Here is a 13860-nt window from a genome sequence, read left to right as displayed (position 1 = left end):
AGGCCAAAACCCCTCAAGGATACAGTGCTTCACGAGTCGTTGGCCTGCCGTATCTGACATTCTTTGGTTTGATTTTATCCATAGTCCAAGTACCACTCCAACCACAGATGTATCAATTCTTAATTTAGGTTTCATTTAACCGGTTTTAACCAAACAAAATCTGTTACTGGCTCAGAGCACTAACCAGTAGACCATTCTTCATATTTTCACAAGTCGCGTTCCGTGTGCGTGTGCTTGTGTTGGTGCCGTTCCACATCCTGCTATGTAAACAGAAGAAGCGCGCTGTCATCTAGAGTAGCTCTCCGTGAAAATTCGACTCCTCTCCAGGAAAAACAGTTTGCATGGAAACTTCCCCAGGTAACAACGCGCGTTGTCCACTTTCTCTGTCTCTCACACAATCGTGCCCTCTCTCACACTGTTTGGTCGTTTGCTCGCTCTCGCTCTCTGCAGGTGTGTGCGTTCTCTCTCTCTTGCTTCTAAACACGCTCGCGTTGACAAATCGTGCGACGAAGCCAGACAGGCGCGAGCATCACGCACATTCGCTAGACGACCTCCCGCGCGCGTGTTCTTCAGTGTTCGTTTTCACGTTCGAATCGCAGGAACCGTCGTACGCGCACACACACGGTTTCGCATCGGCCATCCGTTTTGCCGTCTTGTGGACACGCGCGTGTCGTTACTTCTGTCACGAGAAGAAAAACGGTAAGGGTCACGCAATTTCTTCGGCGTCTGTCCCTGTGTCTCGTCGTGATACAGCCGGACAGCTTCAGCCGCAAGCGTCCGCCGCTTTCCGCGTATGTTTTCGTCCTTCGCAGACGACCGAGGGGAATAGACGGTGTGTGAGTGCGCACGTGTGTGTGTGTGTGGTAGTGTTTGGTGTGCATGCGTACAAGGTTGCTTGTGTGTTGTGTGTAAAGTCGTCGTATTTGTCGCCGTCGTCATCGCGTAGCTCGTTCTCCCGCACACCGGTGGCGGTGGATAATAAGCAGATCGAGTGAAAATAAGTAGGTAAGAAAAGCGTGCGTGAACGTGCAGCAGACATCGTCGCAAAAATCCTGACGCGACCCTCAAGGGCGACTTTGTGCGTAGTTCCGAGGTGAGGTGTTTCATCGTCCCGATGCAAAAAAAGGGGTGGAAAGTGCTCGAAAAAAGTAGATAAAACGGTATCGTTTGTTGGTTTAAAATTTGTTTGTGCGTCTGCCAGTCAATTGTTACCCAAGCAACATAAAACACGAGCAAACAAGCGCGTCTTTGGTTTAGTTTCCCGGAAATGGGAAGTGTGTTTGTTGGTGTCGTGTATCGTGGAGCACATTCAAAATTCCCCCACACAAACCCGAATCACACACACACACACACCCATACAACTCCATCGAACAGGCAGAATAGCTATATGCGTGTGTCCACTTCAGTGGAGCGGAAACTCCGGATCGGCTACGGTTAAGAGGGAAGGTAGAGCGTCGTCCACTTCATTAAGCAGTGGCACCATCTCATCTCGCCACACACACTCCGGATGTTGCATAAAAAAGGAAATGAGGAATAAACCCGCCCTCCGTACAGAAAGAACTTCCTTCTAAACCTCACCACACTGGGAGAGCTCTATCCCGGTATACTTTGCTTTTTTTTTCGGTGGAGTCTAGACCCTCTTGAACCACCGGAAAGAGAAGCCAGGATTAAAAAGGGTGAGGGCAGAGGAGCTGGACGAGAGGCGGGAAGTTCGTCAAGAATCGTAATCAAACAGCCGCAGGACGTTTGAATGTGGAACTGGGGACTGCTGGAATTCTTCCCTCATTTCTGTATGATGGTGTGTGAGTGTGCGTAGAATGGGGACTGTGTTTATTTAAAAATGAGGCAAAAATTTGCTTTTAAACATACATTTTTACGAGTACAAGAAAATGTACAGCAATCTCAGCTAACGGTTAAAAACGGACTGAAATTTGAAAGCCTTTGACACTCCACAAACTGTCAAAAGAAGAGAATACGAAGAGAAAAAAAAAAAACGTAGTAGACACATACAAAGGTGACGACCACAGCTTTGTCACCGAATCATCTAAGCGCCGGAGTGACAATTCAGCTTTTTAAAAAGGATGTGCCGCGTATCCTTTTCGTCCTTCTCCTTCTGCACCACCACCGAGGGATAAAAGGGGGCCAATTTTCCGACGGGGCCAGTCAAAGTTTTTCTCCTCTCCAGCTTCGAAGTGGAAATACGTACGAGGATGTGCGAGAAAGTCTTGCTCCTGTTTTAGAGACAGGAGAGTGAGAGAGTGTGTAAAAATGTGTCTTTGTGTGTGTGTGTGTGTGTGTGTGTGTGTGGGAAAATTGTGAAGCGAGCGCACCGTTTTCGAGGTTGATCGAGCATGAAAAGAAAAGCCTACACAGCCTGGTGGGTGAGGCAAGGCAAAAGTAGGAAAACAAGGGTACGAGCAGGCTCATCTCAACCACCAACATAGGATAAGCGATGCGTCTTTGTGTGTGTGTGTGTGTGTGTGGTTGTGTGTTTGTGAGTGCGTAAAGGTACGCGAGAAAGTCATACAGACATACGCACAAACACACGTGAAAGTGAAGGTGAAACGTGAATCCAACCGGAAAAACAGTGATGCGCTAACAGGAGCAGTTGGGAAAACCTTTAGGGAGAAAAAAAAACACACGGTGAAAAGCCTTTTCTTGAGTGAGACGTGCGTGTGTGTGTTGGTGTGCGTTGGTGTGTATGAAAAGGGTAGTTTAAGCACCGGAAAAATCGAAACCTACAGGGAGAGAGCAAGAGCGAGAGAGAGAGTGTGTGAGAGAGGGCGAAGGAAATGGTGGAAATGGTGCCGACCTCTCGGGTGTTCATTTCGGCCGGGTGAAAATCCTTGCGCAGCCAAGTGTAAATATTGTGAACATGCTGTGCAGCAGCACCACCGCACAGCACCGAGTGTGTTGTCGTCCCGTCTCGCACCGTGGCAATAATCATTGGCACGTCATTTTTGTGGCTTTTCCCTTGTTGTTGTTTATTTCATTTTATGTAAGCGATTTTCAGGTGTTTTCAGCCAAATTAATGGGCAAAATTCATGTTCCTCAGCATGTTATTGTAGGCTTCAAACCCAGGATGCTCAGGATCCCTCAGTCAACAGCATGCTTATGTTAAAGAGCATTTCTCCATTTCCTAAAGTCTGAAGCATCATCAGAAATTGTAGGTTTGAAGCTGTTTTGATGCTTCACTGATAATCGGGCTCATTGGCTCATTCTCGGAATGAATATCGTGTGCGGCAAAAAAAAAAAAAACTCCGGCCCAGAAGCCAGAAGTCCTTAACCACAAAGCCACAATCTGTCAGTTGTTTGGAACCGTAAACCCCAATCCTGCAAACGCTGCATCGCCTACTATGCCAACCTGGAGGCGAGTTTTCCACGCTGTTACAACGGTGGTAACGTTGGTGATGATAATACGCTTCAGTTGTGTGTGAAACCTACTCCCATTCGACGCAAACATCCTTCTTCCTCTACTGCTTGTTCTTGTTTAAGCCGTTCGTGCTCAACCACCGTACGAGTGTCATCGGGTTTCGGGCTTTTTGCGGTCTCTGAAAATCGGTGTGAATTTTTATCCGGTGTGTTTGTGTGTGTGTGTGTTTGTTATCAGCATGGCTTCTGTGATAAGCAGAAACCACGTGCTGCAAACCATACGGTGCGCTGCTGTCGATCGGTTGGCAGCTGCCTTTCGGAAAGGTGTCTCCGTCACTCTTAATCAGCGTGAAAGTCACCACATCGCAACGGCTGCATTTTGAATGATGTGTTTCGAACCGTGGGTCACGGTGATGGGGGCCCGTTCGGTGTGTACCCTTTTGCCGCGTTTAGGTAAATCAACTGGAGAACGGGTTGCCTACGGGTTGTTGTTATCAGCATGTGCGCTTACTTCTGGCGGATACACTCTGGCACACATCACTCAAACCGATGGCCGCGAAGCCCTGGCCGGGTTGCGATCCGTCATGGCGATTTTGCCGATAAGCTACACGAAGATTTGAAGGGATTTTACCCCATTTTCGATACGCAAACGGCCGACCAAACGCCGTGGGTTCGCGAATGTCTAGGCGTTGTCTCTTTTTTTGCATCGTGGGCTGTGTGAGAATGTCTAATCCGTTGAAAGCGATATTTATGTATCACGGGCATATCTCCTCCAAGACCCCTGCTGCAGCTACTGATAGGCACGGAATAGCTGAAGCCATGCAGACTTGCTCCTAGTCAGCGGTTCGGTGTTTCTCTTCCAAGAAACGGTTGGAGAATTTTCTGAAGGTCGTATGTCGCTTGTAACAAGCAGTAAAAAGTAAATCAATAAGATTCCGAACCAGCTCATAGACGCGTTCAATTATTGGAATCAATTGCTGTCAAAGTTTGCGCGTGAGAACTCATGACTAATACACGAACTTTGTGTGGAGTGTGGATTAGCTGTAACCGATTATGTTCGCCGATGCAGGAAACGTCTGAAATACTATTGAAAAGCCAGTGAACCTTGTAGCGATGTATCAACTGCTTTTCTGCAGAATGTTATAGCTCCAATTTCTGGGAAACCATATAAATCGTACCAGGCTTCGTTTAGCAAAGGTCCTCAGCCGTATAATTGACATTTTAGACATGTTAACTACATCATAAAAATAATGATTAGAAGCCCGTTAGTTGCTGTAACATGAAGCTTAAGAGACTTACCCCGATTAGTGTAGGGGTTACAAAAGCCGAAGGTTCTAATGACGGTGTGCCTGGTCTAGTGTTTTTACTCGCCGTTCGAACACCGTACCAAGAAGATGTGGAGGCCTCAACCCTCGATTGAGCCGCTTTCCGAAGAGCAGCTCATCGAAGTACTAATGAAAGGCTTTCCTTCTTCGATATTATGTATCACACTGGAATCCAATTTGCGGTTTAGTGCACACAACCGGACATGCACATAGCTCTTCGGCGTGGTCAATACGTTCGCCTGGCCGGGCCCAGTGTCAGTGAGGTCAGCAGGATAAAATCAAATCTATATTTTTATCCTATTTACGACTGGTCCGGATCCCCAATCTCGTTGGCTGACGGTGGCTCTTCCGGCCTTCCTGGGTGCCACCGGAAGAGGTCACTCTGTTGCAAAGAGCCGACCGGGCCCGAACTGCAGTTTGTGAACCGATCCGATTTGCCTCCGGATCGAATCCTAGGGCTTAAATTTCGTCGTTCGTCCGCAATCGACAATCCGATCCGAGTTCCCTTTTTGAACTCCCCAGAAGGTGTCCTTCATAATGGACTGCAAAAAGAGCCATTTGTGGATGATTTGGGGAAATGCGTGTGGGTGTTGAAAAAGGGTTGGGAAAATGCAAATCTCCTCATTTCAGTCTTAATGCTGGTTCAATTCCCTTTTTGCTGTCCTCCAGCAACCTGCTCCAGCAAAACACTGCAACCTTGGCCGTTATTCGCCGGGCATTCGAACCCTGCATGCATAATTGAATTATAGCTGTAACGCTATACGTTGACACTCCGCATACAGCTGTGTCTTTGAGTGTCTAGTTTCTGCTACTTCTACTCAGACCCCCCTTCCCCGCCCTTGTGTCCTCGCTGGGGGACGAAAAAAGCACTAAAGAGAGGGAACATTCGAGAGATGCCTTTCTTATTTTGGGGTTCGAACCGACAGGAGGAGGGGGGTCGAACTTGGGAACGGAGGCGTGGAGAGACTTCCATCCCATCCTCACAGCACAGCACGGTACCGACAGTCTTTCGGGTTATATACGCTCTAATTAAGTTATTGGATTTTCCTCTGAAATGCCACCATTCGGCTACCCGTACCGAGGTAGGTGGAGCCACGTGTGTGTGCGTATGGACGCGTGCTGTGAGAAGCTTTCAACCGAAAGGATCACCTCTGGGTAAATTACGAGAGTCCTGGTTCAATAAATCTTGCAGCTGATGATCCAGTTCTTCTAGGGGAGGAAGTGTGTGTGTGTGTGCTTGGAGGAAAGACGTTCGGTGATGGACAAATTAGAATAACTTGATCATCTGCATAACTGATTGCATGTATGTCTGCAAGAAGGATGAAGATGGATATTTATCGTATGTTTTGTATGCGGGCCACCTGCCAGTCAGAGTTGCGTACGTGTGGTTTTCGGTGTCAATGCGTCGTTGGAATATTGTTGACGTATTTTAAGGTTTTAAGCAGTACGGAAATGGTTTTGTGCTCAATTTATGAGGCTGTCGAAGCTTAATAATCATAGAATTGTGTTCTATTGCATACTTTCAGGCGCCTGTCAATTCTGTTCCGACATCCAAGGTATGCAATTTTCCCGAATCGATTGGGGCAAACATTGAATAACAGTGTGCTCTTTGTTTGCACCTGTTATGTGTCTTTGTTCCGAATTCCATTACCTTGACACAAATATGTGGCCCACAAACCGCACTCACGGCGAGCAAAATATCCTGCTCTGCCGATAGCTTGCCCTCTATCGGCACTATCGACACTCTTCTGCCCTTAAGCGCTCTTAACCTACTTGAATAGGTGACGCTAATGTCAGTAGAGTGTGAGATAGTGAAAAAAGGGCTTTATCCCGCTATTGTTCCAGTGAACCCTACCTCAACGAAATGTCAACTGTGCCTCGTAACGATCAGCCCCGTCCATTCACTAGCACTGCTCCGGCCACTCTATTTTTCGACGTTGCACACGAACGGATCAACAGGGGAACAATTGCACCACGAAAGCTGGAACGAATACAAAAAGGTCCACTCTGGCCTGTTCTCGAGCAGTATAATCTTCGTCATCAGGGAGTTTCCTTATTATGGGGCCCAAAAATAGACGAAAACACACACACTCACGCTCGCTAGATTTGCTCAATAACCTGGCCTTTCGATGGCGAAGTGCTTGCTTCACACCTATGTCTCTCCATACACGAACGGACGTCAGCAGAAGAAGAAGCTCAAGGATGTTTATTATTTATCGAAACACTTTCCAAACCCGTCGTCCGCGTCCCGCTTGGTGTTCTGCAAACGCGTCACGATAGGGCGCCGTTTCTCACTTGCCCTGAAGAGCTTTCGACTTGCTCGTCCAAGTGCCCCACACTACTGAATGAATCATTGGCCAAGGAGGAAGAAGCACGGGAGCTGTTTGAAATCTCTCCCACCCACACGGGTTGGGCTTCTCCGAAGGCAAAGCAGAGTGCGGTTGTCAACGGGCGCGAAGATGCCGAGTCCTAAGCAACATGTGACGGTGAAAATGGCCCTTCATTTGTCTTCCGTCGCTGCTTCTTCGATTCTACCTGCTTTGTTTTCCCAGCCCTCCATTTTGTGAACTTTCCTTCTCCAGAGTTCCTCCGAGCTTCCTTGTCAACCTCCTTGTTGCAGCCCTCGTGTGTGTGTGTTTGGTTCGTAATCACTGCACATAGATAGTCCTGAAAGAGGATTGCCCTTGGACGACTGGTCCCTGTTGGTCGTTGCTATTGTCGTAGGGCACCTTGCTACGATTGCGTGTCACTATCTCTCGCCCTACGGGGGGAAAACAGCGTTTCCACTTCCTTTTGCTTCAGCTAGCAAGCGCTTGCTGCAACGACTCCATTTGGGTCATTCGAATGGTCCTCCGGTAATGTGGAGGTACTGTGGGCGGTTTGCTGTATCATCACCTCGGTGACACATATAGGCCTCCCTTACGACTGGAGCAGGAGCACGGCTGCAATGGCTCCAAGCATGCTATTGTCGGGACAAAAGTTCTCCGGCAGAAAGGTTCCGAATTTCCCACTTGACACTTTATGCAGACAAAATAAGGACAGGGAAAGAATTAAAGATCATATTCTAACCCTTGTTTAGCTGGTAAGATAAAAGAAATATTATTAGCAATGCCGTTTTGCATAACTTTAGGCGCCTTTTCTACGATCAAGATGTTTCACCTAATTCGGGGATTTGCCCTTGCCGTTGAATTTATTAGCTCCAGCAAACCTGGTACGCTGTTTGACTTGCAAACTCGCTCACACGCTTAGCACTGCTTGTCCTTCCGTTTTTTGACAGATCAGTTCTCTGTCTCTCTTTCTCTCTCCCAACATAGCCATCGACACTGTCCATCTGCCCCATCCGTGACCTACACTGGTTGGTTTGCACCGGCGAGAAAGTAGGCCGTGCTCGGCTGCCCCGCGTACGGTGGTCGTATGTCATAGCGAGTGGTACAAAATCTAATTATACCTAGTGCACTAAAAATAGCTTCGAACGGTCGACCATCGCGGAATCTTATCCGGGCAGTGGTGTGAGGGTAGATTGCGGTGTGAGTGGAAGGCGGCCGGGAACTTCGGTAGGAAGTGCACCGTGCGTGCACCCTAACCTCGTGCACGAGTGGCGCACGAGTTTTCCCTCCGTCCCCTCTCTCTTTCTCTCTCTCTCTCTCTCTCCCTCACCACTTCCTCCGCCGTTTATTGATTCAATTCTCGACCCCACATCATCCCCGGGCTTTTAGGTGCGCTGGTCGTGATCTACATTTTCCGACGAAAGATGGCTCAAATGAAGTTGGACGATGGGAAGAAGTGGTGGCGGTGAACCGGGCGGGGTTGTATGAGCACTTTGCACTCAATTTCGAACCACGTCGAGACACTCAACACACTCGACGCAGATCGACGGACGCGACGCCACCTCGCGAGGGCTGGTGGCGTGTATGCAAAAAACGCGCGGCCAGAAGCAAAAACACCCTTCAAATGCTTCCGTTAATGCGATGTTTGTTTAAAACCGGGTGGTTTGTGTTAGATTTCACGTTCGTGTGGCTATGCCTTGCACACCGGGAAAGGATAAAAAAGACGCGCAAAACGCGGGTTATTTGCACAATCGACGGTGAGGCCACACTATTATAACCACGCGGTACGTGCGAGTGCCACACAAACCACACACGTACAGAGCGGAAAAGCCGGTGGTTGATTTCCCGAAAACTAACATTAAAGTACTCATCATAACCGCGCTTTTGCATCGAATGCCACCTGCTCCACATCAAACAAACCTCGTGCGCCAGCGTGTCTTTTATCAGCTCGGGTTTGGAGTTGAAACGAGTCCGGTACGCTCTAGCGACGACAGCAGCAGTGCGAATCCGCCGTATAACTCGATCGATTAGCTAGGATTTGATGGTACCCATTGCGTGGAGGCGGTAAAAGATGCTTCTGGTTCGGTGTCTGCAGTTTTCTCGTAGGTGAAAAATGGAAATTGCTAGCATAAAACTGCCACAATCGCTCTACCAGATATCATACCCCACATAACCCACGATTGTTTCCCAGGAAAGGAAGGCTTAACTTAATAATGCATAAAGCGACATTACCGAGAGAAACGGCTGGAAAATTCACCAGAACCGGTGGCTGGGAGCTTGATTTAACTCGTGTATTTGATCGTTTCGTTCCACGATTTCCCGGAAAGCTTTTCAAAGACGACGCCTCCAAGTGCGACGCCCCATTGTCAGTCGGACTAGCTGGGAAAACCCCCTTAGCACTCGGCAAACTACCAGTGAAGCACAACTCGTGGTCCTTCTTTTGCTTTTTGTAATGTGTAAAAGTAGCGCGCCTCGAGTTATGCTATTCGCATAACACAATTCGCTTTTAATGATTTTATTAGCTGTGTTGCGCTGAAACATCTCGATCGGTCATTCGGAACAAGTTGCAGTATTCACATTTGCCCGCGTATGAGTCGCTTTGTGAGGAACATAAAAGCGGTGAGGCAAAAGCTTCCATAAACTTCAGGATATGCTTTCATGCCTTGTATTTTGCGAGTAACTGATAGCCCCATTTTTTTTTTTGCTATTTTATAGGTTTTATTCGCTTTCTTACTCACGTTTGTATGAATGCATGTTGCGAGCGAATCAAAGCGAATTGGTGGTACAGAATGCATTATGCTTGGCACGCCGTGATTGAGTATGTTGAACTGAATAAAAACCGAACACACTCATCCCACGCTTATGGTTGCTCAACCGCTACTCTACCGTTCTTGCTAGACTAACGTAAAGGGCACTCGGGTCTCCTTTTTTTCCTCGTAGGTTAGGACGAACGATGCGCCATTGACTGATGTGTAACAGCCACACGTCATCGTCGCAGATGATAAATATTTAAAGAATGTTCTTCTTTCGCTCCTTTAGGTGTGTGTGTGGATGGGTGCGTCAGCAGCCGTGCTGGAGTTCCCTTGCGTCCTTTTCTGGCTCGCTGATTCTGTGATGTTGACGGTGGAAATGAATTGTGAAGAAGATTCCGATTTCGCTACCCCGCCCCAGCGCCCACAGACAGCCCACAGAAAAGGTTCGTTGACCTTTCTCCCTTTGTAAAGGTGTGTGTGTGTGTGTGTGTTTGTGGTCTGTGGTATTTTGCCGTGTAGAAGCCATTTTCGTGATTTGCTTTTATTTCGTGCATTGTGAGCAGCCCCCCTACCATACCAAGAACTCATTCCCTTTTTTTGCCAATTGAAAGAAAGGATGATTTTCCAACTGCTGCGAACCATTTGGCACACGGTGGCTGTTGTTTAAGTTTCGGTTTCGCCCCCACGCTTTTTGTTTTTGTTTTCCTCCGAGGCTTAATGACACTGCGAACCAATGGTCGGCTTTCCCAAACCCGCCCACGGAAATGGAAATAAGACGACGAAAAAAGGCTTTACTCTGCTCTCACACACACACACACATGGACAATAAACAAAAGGGTGGAAAAAAAGAAGTGGAAGTTTTCATTCCCGATACAGAAACAACAACTGGGTATTTTCCGGCTTTTTCCTGTTTTGTAGTGTAGTGTGCCACAAGCCGAACGCGCCAACATGAAAGGCTTTTTTAATCCGGCTCTCCCGTCCCGTGGCAGCTATAACTTCTTATCATCCGAGTTTGAGTTCAGGGAATAGTCTGTTTTCTGTTGCGTGAGCTGCTCTACAACTTTCCACCTTCATCACCGCTGTCCCGTCCCTTGCCAAAGGTAGGTGGCACGTGCGCACCATCGTTGAAGTGGGAAAATAAATGGAAAGGAAAAGAATTACATGGAAAAAGAGCATTCCGCCGGGTTGGTTTGGTTGTGGCCATCGGATTGTGTCGCTAGCGCTGTGTGCGCTTACCGTTGCTGGAGCTATTTTTCTTACGCCACACTCCACCATCGCTTCTTTGCCATCGACGCTCGAAAGGGACACTGAGTGCTCACAATCTCGGCACGACTTTATCGTGGGGATGATAAATTATGTATCCATTGGTGGGTGTCACGCGCTAAGCTGAAATTATTAGTACCTACCTGGGTGGTACCTGCAAAGGGGTCATTTTTACACAATTCCCCCGGCGCGCGCTCGCTTCTCATCTCGTTCGTTCGCAGCTTAACGATCTTTCTGCTGTGCGACGTGCGAAATCGACAAAACACCACCTACACCGGCTTGTCCCCGCTGAGTGCGATGAAGTGTAAGTGAATAGTTTGCACACGCTGATTAAAACAATGCCTTTCAAAGGTGACTTTTATGATGGACGGGGGAATTAAAGCGACGGGGGATGGAAAGCGAATGGAAAATTTAATCGATTTCAATCGACTAACGTCACCAGCTTTATTTCTAATCGTGTAGCTGGGGATTTGGAATGTTTAGGACAAACAATTGATTGTGCTTGGTTTAGCCTTTACTGGTGATTTAATTAAAGAGGATAAACGAGAATGGTTTTATACTTGCTATTTTATCATGATCCTTATCATAAAGCTGAAATCATGAATGAAGTACCATGCGCCTCCATCAAGGTGACCGACTAGGAAAATATTTATTTTAATTAACTGTTTAATTTTTTTTCTCGCTTTTGTTTACACACTTTCATTTGAAGGCATGTTTTTTCTTGTATATTATTCAACCTCACTTTTTTGTTTTTATTTTCGAGCAACTATTCAACCAAAGCGCAATGTCAATCGTTATCAAGGTTTCAAACCAATGTGACACGAGTGCTCTTGATTTGCAGAGTGTCGTATTCACACGAACCTTTTACCATTCCGGCCACCATCCAGGCCACAGCACGGAAGGAACCAAGCACATGGTGTGTGCTTGTGTGTGCGCGTTGTGACGAGTTTATTGCAGGCAGCAGATTGCATTAGGTGAAATGAACAGATCATTTCACAGGGTGAAGCCGGAAATGGGAACAGCAGCTGGACACAAAATGGACACAAAGCGGGACAGGGCGACCCGGTTTGCAAAGCGGGTTGGGAGAATGGTTGCTTTAGGGGGGGGAGGTAAAAAAGGACACATTCACTGTATTGCTGGCGGGATGTGGGAAAATCGGGAGGATCCGTTTCAGCTGGACAATAATTTCCCCCGAGTGCAAGTGAGGATGGCAACAACCATCAACCGGGGTTCCGACGAGTACGGGAAAGCATAAAAATGCTTACGCAAACAGGCTCCAGGGCTTTTTGCATCCCGACCATATCCCGGTCACAGTGCTTGGCACTGCTGCTGCACATGCCTGCCTGTTCCACGTACAAACCTCCGCGGTTCACACACTATCCACACCGACGCTGTTAAAAGGTTTGGTTTATCCTGTTTGACGGGTTGTGCGAGAATAGAAGGAAGGAAGGATGGTGGTGGTGAGAGATGGGCGGCTCAATGTGGAAATTGATCCACGATCCATTACTCCATTAGCTTATAATTTTCTCCTTTTTCGATCCTGCCTGTCATGTGTAGTTGGTGGACGCTTCCGGGAGCATCACACACACACACACGCACACTAATAGCTTTATTTGTGTGGCATTTATTTATACATCTGCCACAGTTTCGCTGGTTTGCAAAAATGGAGAAAATGAAGCCATCGATTGCACTTCAATAGTGGAGTATATTTTCATTTAATCATTGTACATCTAAATTAATTCAAAAGAGGATAAAACTACTGAGTATAAAATTTGTAAACTTTTTAAGATCATTTGAAAGAATTTACTTCGATATGGATGAATAATTCATAGATGTTAACTCCCTCAATTCTAATTCATCTCAGTGTAATTCAATTGCATACTTTTAGGCGCTTCAAACATTCGTTAGATTAGATTGTTGCATTTAAAATAACCTCGTTTTCTATCTTTCTTTTCTTTACAGGATTGCACTCCATTGCATCAATAAATCTGGTAGGGTTACCACTTCAGGAGGAATTCTCATCGATAAAAGCATCGGCGTATAATACAGTGCACCAGGATTCCGTTAAGTGAAAATGGCAGCAAGTTACTGAAGATTGATGTTCAGAAAACGTGTGATAATGTGTTCTTAGTTATTTTCATAGTGAAGAATTGTAATTTAAATATTAAATTTTAAATTACGAGTGTGTGCTTGTGTGAAGAAAGTGCTCAGCAATGTAGTTAAAATTTTTATTTCCCATTTTCTTCGTGTGTGTGTGTGTGTGTGACAGGTTAAACCAAGCGTATGTTAGCTTGCTAGCGAAGTGCAGGTGCTATCAAATGTGTGTGACGAATGTGGCCAATTCTTTCGCTCGTATCTCGTTGGTGAAACATGAAGCGGCGCTACGTGATGTGGTGAAAGTGCTTTCTCCCAATGGGCGGTAAACTGGCCCACGGTGCGATCTCGACCAGCGGCTTCTGCTAAGTCCGGGTGCACACGTGCATTTCGCCTGGGTGCGTGCGAGTGTGTGTGTGTGTGAGTGTAGCGTAAGAGTGTCCAGTGTTTAGACAACTTCTGCAAGTGCCACAGAATGGGATGCGGACAGAGCAAGATCCATCTCTACCCGAGGAAAAACAAGAGTAAATCGAACGGAAAGAAAAGCGGCCATAGTAAGTAGCATCGGTAGCAGCGCCATATTAGGCATTATTTAGATTGAAGCGTGTGTGTGTGTGTTCGGTGGTAAAAAAAAACGTTTGCCTCACTCTTTGATGTGTTTGATTTGATTTGATTTAAATGTCCGTTTAAGGATGCTAGCGTGCAAAACGATGGTTTAAAGGAACG

At 46.9% G+C, this 13860-nt stretch overlaps 1 protein-coding gene across 1 annotated transcript in view; it reads left to right on the top strand.

Annotated features, from left to right (window-relative positions):
• The first annotated feature begins 510 nt into the window (after positions 1-510).
• The window catches only part of LOC118514490 (putative uncharacterized protein DDB_G0271606), a 67509-nt gene continuing 54159 nt past the window's right edge, over positions 511-13860 (top strand). Inside the window, 2 exon segments of the mRNA XM_036061413.1 lie at positions 511-1005; positions 13003-13688. Of these exon segments, the coding sequence (XP_035917306.1) occupies positions 13610-13688 (79 nt within the window). The 5' untranslated portion in view covers positions 511-1005; positions 13003-13609.

Source organism: Anopheles stephensi, chromosome 3 (genome assembly GCF_013141755.1).
Source record: "Anopheles stephensi strain Indian chromosome 3, UCI_ANSTEP_V1.0, whole genome shotgun sequence".
Lineage (NCBI taxonomy): Eukaryota > Metazoa > Arthropoda > Insecta > Diptera > Culicidae > Anopheles > Anopheles stephensi.
Note: the sequence above shows the minus strand (reverse complement) of the source record. Positions and strands in the feature narration are given on the sequence as shown.